This window comes from Oxyura jamaicensis, chromosome 3, assembly GCF_011077185.1.
Source record: "Oxyura jamaicensis isolate SHBP4307 breed ruddy duck chromosome 3, BPBGC_Ojam_1.0, whole genome shotgun sequence".
In the NCBI taxonomy this organism is placed as follows: Eukaryota; Metazoa; Chordata; class Aves; order Anseriformes; family Anatidae; genus Oxyura; species Oxyura jamaicensis.
In genome coordinates, this window is record NC_048895.1 from 51,087,355 (window position 1) to 51,100,765 (window position 13,411).

Sequence of the window (13,411 nt, forward strand, 5' to 3'; positions counted from 1 at the left end):
AGCCTCTTGGCAGCTCAATGCACTCTTTCATGAGGACAGCACTGTAACCACCACACAAGCCCTGCTCTTCAGCCGGATACATAAGAAAGCCACCTCGGTTTATCCTCATGGCAGCAGATCAAGAACACTTTTCTCACCAACTTTAAAGTAAAATGCATTCTAAAGCTCATTTGCTGGAAGATGCTTTTTAAAGCCCTATAGCTTTCTCTGCTGCTGCCCAAAATCCTGACATCTCCCTCCCTCTTACCTCACCCCCCACAGTCCAAGTAACTTGTAGTTATTTACCTTCCTGCACAGATAACTACAAGCACACCTATTCAAACCAGTAAGTCAGACCACTATTCTTGTGCAAAATATTTATTAAAAAGAGAAAGGGTTCTCTGCAACAAAAGGTAGGCACAACTTTAATCATAAAATCAACCTTTCAAAGATTGCAACAGGCTAGATGTGAAACTTGGATTGACCAAGACTGTCTCTCAAATTTAGGAAGTCTCAATCTCATACTTGAAAACAGCTAACACGTCTCTCATTTATGACCACTTAACTATAAAAGTCTTCTGCTGAGAGAGTACCCGGTACGTTATCATGGTCAACATTTAACATATGACATCTGGGATGAAGCTGTAAATAATCCAAAACAATGCTACTATAACGTTAAAACCCTTATAGGACCTTTCACATTTCACATCTTTAACAGTTTACCTCTCCAATTCTCATGCGCTTGGATAAAAAGTTATCTTCCCAAAATATATACCAAAACCTCATATTAAAAACCCCAATCTCTTTCATGTGACATAAAAAGAATGTCAAAGAACCCCATAGTTTGGCCTTGAACTAATACTTGGAAAACAGTATTTACATTTTAAAAAAAAAAGGTTATCTTTTCTTCGCCTTGTGTGTATTACTGAAATAACCTCACAACGTATATCTTGCCCTCCTGACTACCTGACTGCAAAATCAAATAGGCATTAGGGAAAAAATGAGAGCAAGCACACCTGTAAACTTGCCTAGTTACCCATGCTGGAGCACCAGTAACAAGTGAGAGCTTTCAGAATCTGGGATAACTCACATTCCTGCTCCAACACCAGGACCAAGCTGCAGGCCTCTCCCCCACGTGCTGATAACAGACTGAGCAGTTAACCTAAATGAAACCAACATTGCCCAGTAGTTCAAGGTCATCAGCACTTCAAAGGAATACTGGAGTAGTCTCATGCAAAAAGTTGTCTGTTCACGTAAATAGCCTCTGCATCGGTTCCATATACCAGACACGGTCCCAAAACATCTAAACTATTCACAGACAAAGTCTGATTTGGAATCATGTTGGTAATTTCCATGCGGTCTTTGGTAGGATCGTTGTTTAGCCAGGCACATACAACAGACTGGTTAATGGTGTTGTGGGAAAGGTACGTAGTACTTCTTCCTCCTAAAAGAAAGGGAAGAAAAGACGGAAAATGTGGAAATAAGTTTCCATTTAGTGTTGTCAGAATTTAGAGAAACACATTAAGTGTGGGACAGACATAATTAGAATGTCACTTTAAATTGACAAGTCAGTTTTCAGATTACTCAACAGAAGTTGTTTCTGTGGTAAACTGAGGAAAAATGGCTTAAAAATTAAGTTCTTGAAGTGATTACAGAAGCCTGCTACCAGCTCTGTCCTCAGTCAAGACTAATAGGTCAGTACAGCTAAGATCTCATCTTACTGAACAAACTATTTTAGTATCTAAATTTTATTAACTATCTGGCTTTTCTAGCCAGAGACTAAAGCAAGGAAAGATTTAAGAAAAAAAAAGTCTGCTTACACAGTGTCTTGCTACATTTGGGGCATCAGCTTTGCTTTAACAACGCTTTTTCCCTACTGTATGTTCTTCCTGCTAATTCTGCACCAAACAATATAGCTGGTTTTGACTTGGAATTTTTTCCACATAAAATTTTAAATTCAAACTGAAGTCTTGCAGTTTTGGCTTTCAGCATAAAATTAACGCATGGTTAAAGAGGTATAAAGGGTTTATATTCAATACACCCCAAAACATGTAGAGTACAACTTCATCAGTTATCCTCTATTTCCCTATACAGAACTGGATTTTGAATGGCAACTTTGAAACCAAAGGAGCGGATGACATCTGAAAGTTTCCCCCCGTTTACAATCTGAAATTGCAAACAATTAAGTAGTCTTTATGACTATCATGTGAAATGCTTTTATTAAACCATTATCATATTTTTAATTAAAATCCTGCACATTACAAAGCGATCCAGCTTCATTAATTGACAGTCTTCCAATCACGACCACAAAAGAAATGCATAACGAATAAATTCATAATTATTACTTATTTTATTGCAAAATTTTGTCCATCTCCCTCAGAGATTCAGGTAGTACGGTCGTTTAGGCTGTCTTCATCTCTCTTCTATATCCAGATGATTTTTAATTGAACTCTATCTCTGAGATACCAGATTTCACACACCAAAGTACAGAAAGGACAGATCAAAACACAAAAAACCCACACATAACTGTTTGCCTTGGAAGTAGGTTTCCTGAGGTGCCTGATCAGTGCTTTCTTTCTAAGGAAACCAATCTGCTTTAAACGTGATGTGTTATGACTGTATTCGTAATTTGATCATGTGAACACATGGGCTTTAATTATGTTGCCAACTGACAAATTCAATGCAAATCAACTTTAATCATCCTTACCTTGATGAAGAAAAGATGGTTTTTCAGATACGTCTGTGGAAGTATCCCAGTGCCAAAGAGATCCGTCTTCAGAACATGTAAATAAGTGATCTGGGTTGGAGGGATGGAAGTGAACTTCCCACACTATAAGTATCAAAACAAACAAAGAAGAAAGCATACTAAAAGAGTGTAAAACATGCTTCTGAAGATTTCTACATTGCAATGATATTAAAATCAGTTTGGCTCTTCCATTACATAAATCCAAATAGCGAGTATAAATCTCTAAGAGCTTGCTTCTGTCTTAAAATAATTCAAGTGTTATTTATGACAAGAGAGAGAGAATTTTTCAACCATAAACCAGGATGGCTTCTTTCAGCGTGGATAGCAGTATGGATAACTAAGCCACTGCCATCTCCTGGTATTTCAGATATAAGTATTTCACATATCTATGCAGAACACAAGTACACTCAGTTAAAGTGTGATTAGTGTTGGCAGCGTGGTCTTGCTGTTGCCAAAGAAGTGGAGGGTACATAATCTATAACCACAACTCATGCACAAATCAAAAGGAGCACACATGGCAGTAAAATAACGCTGCTACCACTGATGTGTATAGCTTGGACATATGCAGAATGGAATCACCCAGACAGCACTGCACCTCCTGCAGTTTTGCTTGTGAGACGGGTGGGGAAAAAGACCGATCAGCTTCCGAGAAAGAAAAAGAGCTTTGATGAAATAGAAGAGTTCTACTGCTTTCTGAGAAGTTAACATTTTTTCCTCTTTACTTTTTGGACTAGCGGTTAGATTGCCCTTCACTAGACCCTCAGGGCCTGAAGAGAAACAAAACTACAATAAATATCAAGTTCATAGCTCAGCACAATCCAGTTAGTATACGGACATGCACTTACAGGAGCTCAGGTCCCCACCAAAACCTGAGTTCTTAAGTGGGGCAGGTGAGGAGAAAGGCCCCAAGCCCCACCCTTAGTTATCTACTGCAGTATTCCCCTCCCCTGAGAGAGGAGGGGAGAGAAAATACTATTTTGTTGCATTTTCAATACTGAGAATGTTCTTAGAGGTTACAGTCTTATCTGAATTCAGGCATTCCAAATACTTTCTCATGCCATCTTCCCTACTATTAAGTTAAAATTTGCACACAACATGCATTTCTTCCCAGCACACGTGTTATTATTTTGTGTCTAAATATCACAACTGTGAAAAATATTTGTGGGTAAAACTTATCTCAAAAACTTTCTTTTACTCCTTAAATATAATTGTGGCATTGAGTCAAGGAATGTTCGGCACAAAATGAATTGGTATCTTAGTCCCATAAATGAAGAGAAGTTAGCTCTGTGCTATCACATCCTCCTCCTTCACATTTTCAAGATTGTTAGGAACTGCATTCCCACTTTACTACAGCTGCATACTACGACATCAGCTTCTACAAGCAAAAACTATTAATATATACTTTATGGAAACAGACTTTCTGACTATGTGTCTCTAATGACTAATAAAGATCTTATTATGTGTTCTGGTTTTAATATAACTAGAGTTGGCTTTTAGATGAGAACAGTCTCACGTACAGAAAAGGAACAACCTGAACTGGATAAAGACACATTAAATAGCACATGTGATTGTCTATTGTATGCATCCAATCAATCAATGCATCCAAGTTTTTATTCAGGATTTAGAGAAGCTTTTATAAAAATGCTTTCTTCTCCCTGCTCCAATCCAGATACTTACTCTCTGCTTCATGAGCATTCAGGAGGGACACTGGCATAGAACCCTGCCTGATGTCCCATATGCTCAGCATCCCATCCTGGCCTCCTGTGGCCACAATGTGCTGCTGATTGGGGTGCCTGTCCACACAGTGCAGTGGAACTCTTTCACCTGTCCTGCAAAGGAGAAGAAAAAAAAATATATATGAGTTCTTCGTTCAATTTGCATTTTCTCCTCGTTAGCAGTGTTGACCAACACAGTAATGGATTCGACTGCAGCTTCAATTCCTGCAGCAGCTAGTCACAAGAGGCTGAAGCCACATGACACCTACTGGAATTTATAGGCACAGCAGTAACACGCGGCTACAATTGGACGAGCAGCAGGTTCTGTGCCCTGCAGTATGCTGGCACCTGCAGTGTATCTGACAGTTTTACAAGAGAAAGCCTTGTGTACTTTAAGTGTACTTACACAAAGAGGGTTACTCTGAAATTCATGTTATAATTACAGTTATAACATACGGTAATAGTTCAAAAGGAAGACTGAGCACTAACAAAAGCGGGTTCCTAAGCCACAGTCTATTAACAGCAGGGGGAATTATTCCACAGACAAGAACGGGATTTGAATCTAGCTCTAAGTTTGTTTTCACACGATACCTTATAAGGCACTACGTTATCACACAAAAACACTTCAAACGCCAAGAACTTTATACTAGGCCTGTGAGGAAAAAAAGCTATTTTTAATCAGGGAAAGAGGAAGGAGGTGCTTTGCTTTTCTCTGAAAGAACAAATGTACAGATGCAATAGTCCTTCAAGAGTTAAATCACAAAACAAACCACCTAATTACAATGCTCAGTCTCAAGAGTAATTCAGCTATTAAGCAGAGTCTGCTTTTGGTATTTAAGATTCCAACGCGGTTAAAAACCTTAGGAAAAAAAAAGTCATTTATCATTCCACTGTCAAGTTTGGGGTGGTATCTTAAATCAGATATAAAGTAGCATATGCTCCTCAGTAAATATGTCAAAAATTAAGATCTTACAAAGAAAATATTTGAGATGGCTCGTTTCTTTGCTGTCTGAAGTCCCATATTTTCAACTGTCCAATTGAATTTACTGTCAAGATCTCAGTTGTGCGAAGGAAAGTCACTGCATGGAGTGTACTGCTGTCTGCATTGTCTGCAAGAGAGATCAGGAAAGCATTGAACTAGAAATTCAGGTAAACCTACTGAATGCTCATCTCCATTTAACTGCAACAAAACAACTCTTCTAAAAGCAGACCACCTCTTCAGGGGCAGAGATGGTCTAGTGTCACATGAAATTTTAAGTGTTGCAAGGATAGCCCGTGAAAAAGGAGCACTTGCTTCCTCTAACAAACATTACTGAGACAAATCTGTAAAAAGCTATATTTAATTGGCTCCAGAGCTAGCATTACAAAGCAAACATTTTTGCATAGTAGTATCAAGTGAGCACCAAGAAAACTAATTACTTATATCCATCTGAGCAACTGCCAGGAGAAAAATCCCTATTTTTTCGGTGAACATCTCTTTCCTGTGAGTCAGCAAAATATTCTACTCTATTAAACTTGTATCAGAACACTCTCTGCCATAAAGAAAAATATGTTTATAAATAAGTTTACTTATAATTTATAATGTAAAAATAAAATAATCCTTTTAAACTAATTATTTTTCCCCTTCAAAGGGGAAGGAGTTACTCAGTTTTGTGGGTTAGTGCTAAAACTCTGCCTTGTGCCCCACTACATTTCTTCCTATACTTTAAAAAAAAAAAAAAAAAAAGATTTCCTACGGGAGTGCTCAGGGAGCTTCAGTAAAAGACCATATGCAATTAATAGGATTTACCTTGTGTGTGCGTGCATACGGCCATGCACACACAAGTACCCCTCTCCAGAAATCCTAGAGCACTTCATTCCTTAATTGGCTTACCACTGTGTAAATTCCTTCATCTGCTCAATCTGAGGCAAGATTTCACTTTAGAGGAAACACAGGTGATGTGTCAAACTGAGGTTTCAGGGAGAAAGTTCCATTATCAAGCACAGTGTTCGCGTGCTTTAACTCATTTTTGCTTTGTCTGATTTCTAATAGTTGCTATGTACTATTTCCATGAGACTAGCATGACAGAAGAATTGAGATTAAGTTTTGATAACTTCCAAAAAAGCCAACAGGGAATGAATGTTAAGCTTAGAACCTCTCCATCACTTTAATCATTGACCCACAAATATCTGAAATCTGAATGAATATAAAGATATATCTGAAATACACTGTATGAAGTCTAGGAATATAGGAATAATCTGGAGGAAGTACGTTCACCTTGGGATATTTAAATTCTCAACTGCCTTCCTTTTTATTGTTATCATTTGATGAACTATATGTGTTTTGGACTTGTGACTAGAACAGTGTTGAAAACTGTGGTGGTTTTACCGTGCTAGGCAGTTGAACACCACAACCGCTCTCTCACTCCCCCTCCTCAGATGAGGAGGGGAAGAAGTAAAGGAAAGAACAACTCACGGGTTGATTAGGATGATTTAATTAAAGAGGGAAAAAATATATATATATATATATATAGATATATATTATTAAGGAAATATTATTATTAATTAAACAATTCAACTAAAGGGAAAAAAAGGGAAAGGGGAAGAGGAAGGGGGAAAGGGATAACAAAACAAAACAAGTAAAGGCTATGTGGTAGTGCAGAGGAAAGAAATTACTCTCTACTTCCCACAAATGAGCGATGCTTGACCACGTCCTTGAAGCAGGGCCTCAACGCACGTAGCCGGTGTTCGGGAGGAGGACAGACGTTTTCGCAATGAGAGCCCACCCCTCCCCTCTTCTTCCTTTTTCCACCTTTTATTGCTGAGTGTGACCCCATATGGTATGGAATATCCCTTTGGTTGGTTTAGGTCAGCTGCCCTGCTGATGTTTCTTTCTCACTTTTTGCCCACCCCCTAGGAGGGTCAGAGAGAGTCCTGATGCTGTGCCAGCACTGCTCAGCAGCAGACACAGCACGGGTGTGATACCACTGCTGTTCTAGCTACAAGTGCAGAGCGCAGCACTGTATGGGCTGCTGTAGGGAAAGTTAACATCCCAGCCAGACTCAGTACAAAAACACACCAGTGTTTTGGCTAAAATAATTATTTTGCAGTTGGACTAGGTGATCTTTGAAGATCCCTTCCATCTAAACTATTCTATTATATATACCAGCCAAGCTGCTCCAAACCAAAACAACCTGAGTATTTCCTTGGCATACCTATAGTCCTTACTGCATCCTTTTGGTCAGCTCTGAAGAGATTTATTCTACCATCTTCTCCAACAGTGACAATTTCTGGTTTGTTGCAGATGACTCCAGTACACGCTGCTCCACCACAAGATGTGTCTTGATCCACATGGTAATGGGCTTTTTCCCACCGCTGGTTGACTGATAAAGTCTAAGTAGCAACCAGACACACAAAATTCTGCTGTTAAGTAATGATTATGATAGAGGAAAGCTTTCAGAATACTCACACATACTCACAAAACCAGAAAGAAGCTCCAGGAAAGCCATCCCACCTCACAAGAATGAGCATCTTCTACGTAAGTAAGAATGAGAGATCTGAATTTCCCTCAGCTCTTGAGCACATAACTATTCAATGAGACATTGATAGTCTTCTCTGAACCACCTTTTTAACAAGAGCTAGAAATCAGAATTAACAGAATCTATTTATGAATGTGAAATGTCTCTCACTAGATTTACCCCTCCAGTCTCTCCCTAGGCCAAGGAAAAAGAGCTGAGGCCTTTACAAAATGTAAAGTTAGATTTGTCAGATTTACATCCCAATTCCAAGGAATTTAGTTTATTTTAGGTACTGTGTCAAACTACTAACAAGTATTAGACTTTGTTGTGTCGCAAATAAATAATTTATTCTCAGTGACTTATAACCAAAGCAAAAGACTGATTCTGTGACTACATTTTAGACATTATCTTTATAGAGTCAAATAGTTTTAAAATAATGCAAAAACTCAAATTCATTAATTCCCACTGCCTGAAATTATTATTTCTCAAATATAACCACAGCTAACAATCTAATCTCTTCAAGTATGCTTTCAGTGAACTGACTATGTTGCTACAGATATGTTAGTGTAAAACCCTGTCTGTCTGGCACTGGAACCTAATTGATGTGGTATGCGTGCTAAACATTCTTCTTTCCTTGTATGTATAAGACTAAGGTGTTTGTTTTTTTCTGACAGACTTGAAAAAAATTCGTTTTTGTTGCCAGAGGTTTCTTGCTGTAGCAGATTTGAGAAATCTTATAGCAAGATCAAAGTGACCTGCATTATACAGAACAGCAGCTTCGAGCCAGTGCGAGTTACCCACCTGGTTATTCTGATGATGACGGAATACAGTTACGCTTCCTGTCGAAGAGGCAACAACAATTCTCTCTTGATCCAAAAACTGAAGAGAGATAATGAACACCTGATGAGCTGATGCCAATAAAAGGCTGATCACTTTGATTTTAGAGTATGTTAACTTATTGGTAAAAAACAAAGACTGATACTGGTCAGCTTTGCCCTTCTTCATAAGGATACGTTGGGGTTTGTTTTTTTTGGGGGGGGAATCTTGGTGTTATGATAGCTAACTACCGATTAAGTGACGAGCAAATAAAGAGCCGAGTTACCTGCATGTCCATCACGTCCCCATCGTGCCCGATGTCGCACAGCAGCTGAGGCTCTCCAAGATATTCTCCGCTGCCGACCTCCCCCACGGCCCACACGGACAGCCGGTTATCCTGCACGGAGACCACACCGCCTCACTCTCCCGAAAGCCGCCGAGCCAGCAGCCCGCCCCGCTCACGGGGGCGGCCCCGAGGAGCGCCCCGCGCCCGGAGAACACCGCAGGGGGAGACACCGGGGTCCCGGGACCGCTCACCTCGTTGTCCCAGGAGCCGGTGGCGAAGACGTCGGGCGGCTGCAGCGCGGCGGCGGGCAGGGGCCGCCACCGGGCCTTGCTGATCTTCTGCGCCACGAAGCGGGCGCTCACCTCCTCCATGGCCGCCTCGCCGCACGCCCGCTCCCGCCGCCGGCCGCGCCGCCCCCGATTGGCTGCCGGGGGACGGCGAGCGCGGAGGGACACGGGGGAGGGGCGGGAGGGCGGGGCGGTTATGGGGGGGCGGGCACTGAGGTGGCGCCCGCCTCCGAGATCCCAAAATGGCCGCCGCCGCGCTGTGCCACCGCGGGCGGGCGTGGTCCTGTGAGGGATTTAGGATCAAATCTTTACATGTCTTGTGTCCGCTGCGGCTGATCGTTGTGTGTATTGTGTTAGTACACATTTTCACGGTAATAGCACATTTAAATAAACAAAATGAATCACAGCGTCATTAGGGTTGGAAGAGACCTCCAAGATCATCCGGTCCAACCACCCCCTACCACCAATGTCACCCGCTAAACCATGTCCCCAGGCACCACGTCCGGCCTCTCCTTGAACACCCCCAGGGACGGTGACTCCACCACCTCCCTGGGCAACCGGTCCCAGTGCCTGACTGCTCGTTCTGAGAAGAAATGTCTCCTCATTTCCAACCTGAACCTCCCCTGGCACAACTTGAGGCCATTCCCTCTAGTCCTATCACTAGTCACCTGCGAGAAGAGGCCGACCCCCAGCTCCCCACTCCTTCCTTTCAGGTAGCTGCAGAGGGCAAGGAGGTCTCCCCTGAGCCTCCTCTTCTCCAGACTAAACACCCTCAGTTCCCTCAGCCACTCCTCACAGGACTTGTGTTCCAGACCCTTCACCAGCCTTGTAGCCCTTCTCTGGACACACTCCAGGGCCTCGATGTCCTGCTTGTACTGAGGGGCCCAAAGCTGAACACAGCACAAAGCTGAACACAAGACCATGAGAAAAAAATGCCTGGCTCTAGACATCAGGTCCAAACACACTAGTGGAGACAGAAAGGGGGTTGTATGGGTTGTCCTCAGCTGTGGCTAAAGTTAGGGGTGTGAGTGAGGGTGATGAGAACCGAAGGTGTGCCTCTCTCTGCCAGAGCCGCCGGAGCCTGGGAAGGCAGGCACCCCCAGCCTGTGGGTGTGCAAGGGCAGGGGGAAGCCAATGCTGACTTCTACTTGCTGATAATCTGCTTTCCTCCAATTTATCATGCAGCAATATTTTCAGAGAGCTATTTGGAGACACTGTCTTTACTGCCGGTCATAGCTCCTGGAGCTGTGCCCAGCTCAGTCTCCTGAACAAGTGCAGTTGACGATGCAGGGCACTGCAGAGCAGATGTAAGAGCAGAGCGCCAGGGCCCTGGGAACATCCCCAGCCCTTGCTTTCCCTGGCCGGGGGATGCAGAGTGCAAAATAACGCTGGATGTAAACTTCGGAAATGGAAATACAAAATGAAGGCACAAGCCGAGGCTGGCTTGAGACTACAGGAAGAGACATGAGATGAAGGCGAGTGATTAAGTTAAAAACAGAACAGAGGCAGGGAGAGGAGCAAGTGTAGGTGTAGGAGCCAATTAGTGTGTGGTGTGGGACAGAGCTGCGGAAATGTTCAGCAGGAACATTTCATAAGGAAACTTCTGTTCTGGTATGTATATGCAGAAGCAGATGGGATCAGACAGTGATGACCAACTTTTTATATGCTTTTTAAATTCAAAGGATTTCAAAATTCTAACAGGTTCATGAGGTGGGAGGGAAGGGATGAAACAGAAATAGTAGCATGGAGGGGTTTATATATAAATGTATAAGGGACTGAGATGTGGGTGAATGTGCGGAAAAGGAGAGAGATCCAAGATGGGCTGTGTGCTTAAAATTAGTGGGATCTCCATTTCAGAGCACTCACATGATGGACTCCTCTGGCTGCTGGCATTCCCCTGCCTCTTCCCTGGCAGGGCCGTCCATGCAGCAGCTCCCAGGCTGCCCCTCAGGAAGATGGAGGAGCCTGTGACTGACCACGGGCACCTGGGGACCAAGGTGCTTGTGCTGGTTTGGACAAGCAAGGGGGAAGAGGGTGAAGGAACACTGAGCAGCAGAGCAGATGGAGATGTTTCACAGGAGTGCTGATGGCCAGAAAACACACTTTTTTTTTTTTTTTTTAATGATAATAATAAAAAGGCTTTTTTTTTTTTCTTGCATAGAATTTTTTACTTTTTTTTTTTTTTTTTTTTTTTTTTTTTGGCTTATCTTGATGGGCATGCACTTAGGAAGTTTAAAAAACAGACTCATGGCCTGGAGTTAGAGAGCAGAAAGAGCCAATGACCCTCATGTTTACTGCACAAATGGGTGCGTCCTGCTGCCATTGGTGCATTTTAGTTTCTCAGGGATGTTTGAGGCAAATTGGCTTGTCTTAAAATTCCTGGAAACCTGCAGAGCCTTAACTTGGTTTCCTTCGTACATGCCTGGTAACCACCCCAGACACCCCAGATATCACTTTGTTCTGCTGCTCTCTGAAGAGTCACATCAAGAGCGTTGCCAGTAAGTGGCCAATAGGTACCTCCAGCCTGAAAGCTTCTGGGCAGGTCTGTGTGCTCCTAGGAGATAAAGGTGGTCTCTTTCCCTGTGCTCTGCGACAAGCTTAAGCCTAAATTGATCTAGTCTTGGTAGGAACAGTCAGACTGTATGTAAATGGTTTCTCTTGTATTTCTGGTCTCCCGAGGGGGTAAATATCCCTGGAATGCTTTTAAGCATGGGCCAGCTAATTTCTTGCCAACAGCCTCTCTATGTGAGAGCAATGCAGTTTGCTTATGTCTCACAACAGAAAATGTCTTTTGCATTTAAAACAATGAAGTATTTTTGTGTGTGTATTTTTACAATGTCTGTTTGTTCTCTGTACTTGCTGCCCTTTGGGAATTCTTCTAACTCCAGGGCTTCTTTCCTTCTCTTGTGGCCCACTGGGTATAACAAGGAGACCCTTTATATTCTGGGACAGACTGTAGGGCAGCTCCCAGGTCATGCTTGGGAGAAGACAGATGCTGAATACAGAATGAAGCTGAAGATCCGTCTCCAGGACTTAAAGAACCAGATGGGAAGGGTCTGGAGACCCGGTATGCACACTGGGCAACTGCCAGCTTTGCCATGCATGGAGTGCTAGCCAGAAAAGCAAATTCCCACATTCTCCTCATTACCTGAATTAACAATTGTGTGATGGACAGTGTGTGTGGTGCGGAGATGGAACAGTCTCATCCCTCCCATGGGTTCTCACACAGAAGACAACATTATCTGCGTCTCCCGTGGTGTATGACAGGCTGTGTGCATCCTTTTATCAGGAATGCTTTTAAAGAACAGTGATGTTTGAATTTATGTCTGTGGATGACGCCGTATTTTCTATATACCACGCACTACCGACAGGGCCTATCTGTTCACAGTTACTCGCCGCTGTTCTCACGTTCCAAAGGCAAATAACGGAGAAGCAGGGCGGCTGGCCTCAGGCCGATGACCCAGCCGTGGCGGTGCACCCATTCAGGGGAGGCAGCGCTGCCCAGCCGCAGCCCCGGCGGCACGGCACCCGCCCGCAGGGACCGGAGGGGCGGGAAGGCAAAGTCCTGTCACGGGCGGGGTGCTCGGGGCCAGCCGGCGGCAGGGCCATTGGCACTCGCTGAGGAGCCATAAAACCACGTACAGGCAGCCGGTGGGGAGTTAATTTATTACGCTCTGAGCTCGGGGCGTTGCCATCCCGGCGTCTTTTCGGGGGGCTTTAACGTGCGCGTCTCTGCCCCGTCAGGAGACCCCCTCAGGGACCGCGCCGCCCGCCCTGCCCACCCGACCAATGGCAGCCGCCAACACGTAGGCCTGTCCCTCCCGCTCTCCCCGCGACCAATAGGCGCTCCCCGTGCACAGCGCGGCCCCTCTCCGCGTCTCCGATTGGCTGCGCCGCGCGGGCGGCGGGGCGCGCGGGCCGCCGCCGGTAGCGATCGGGGGCCGCGTCCCGGTGCGCGTCCTCCCCCCCCCTCCCCGTACACCCCCGAAGCACCCCCGGCGGCGCATGCGCGGTGCTCCCCGCGCGCGCGCGGCGGTGGCGGCGGCGGCGTGCGGAGCATGGATTCGTTTTGGGTTGATGGGGTT

The 13,411-nt window shown here is 44.1% G+C and overlaps 2 protein-coding genes across 2 annotated transcripts in view; one reads left to right on the plus strand and one right to left on the minus strand.

Moving 5' to 3' along the window:
• Nucleotides 1-341: 341 nt before the first annotated feature.
• On the minus strand, nucleotides 342-9,455 carry NUP43 (nucleoporin 43). Its single transcript, XM_035321278.1, has 8 exons — nucleotides 9,291-9,455; nucleotides 9,040-9,150; nucleotides 8,739-8,816; nucleotides 7,635-7,812; nucleotides 5,414-5,549; nucleotides 4,403-4,554; nucleotides 2,687-2,809; nucleotides 342-1,423 (listed from the first exon to the last, which is right to left on the minus strand). Exons 1-8 carry the CDS (start codon nucleotides 9,408-9,410, stop codon nucleotides 1,209-1,211), a joined length of 1,113 nt encoding a protein of 370 aa, XP_035177169.1. The 5' UTR covers nucleotides 9,411-9,455; the 3' UTR covers nucleotides 342-1,208.
• A 113-nt stretch (nucleotides 9,456-9,568) lies between these two features.
• The window catches only part of PCMT1 (protein-L-isoaspartate (D-aspartate) O-methyltransferase), a 41,199-nt gene continuing 37,356 nt past the window's right edge, over nucleotides 9,569-13,411 (plus strand). Inside the window, exon 1 of the mRNA XM_035320728.1 lies at nucleotides 9,569-9,697. Coding sequence (XP_035176619.1) covers nucleotides 9,569-9,697 — 129 coding nt within the window. The remainder of the gene's footprint in view (nucleotides 9,698-13,411) is intronic.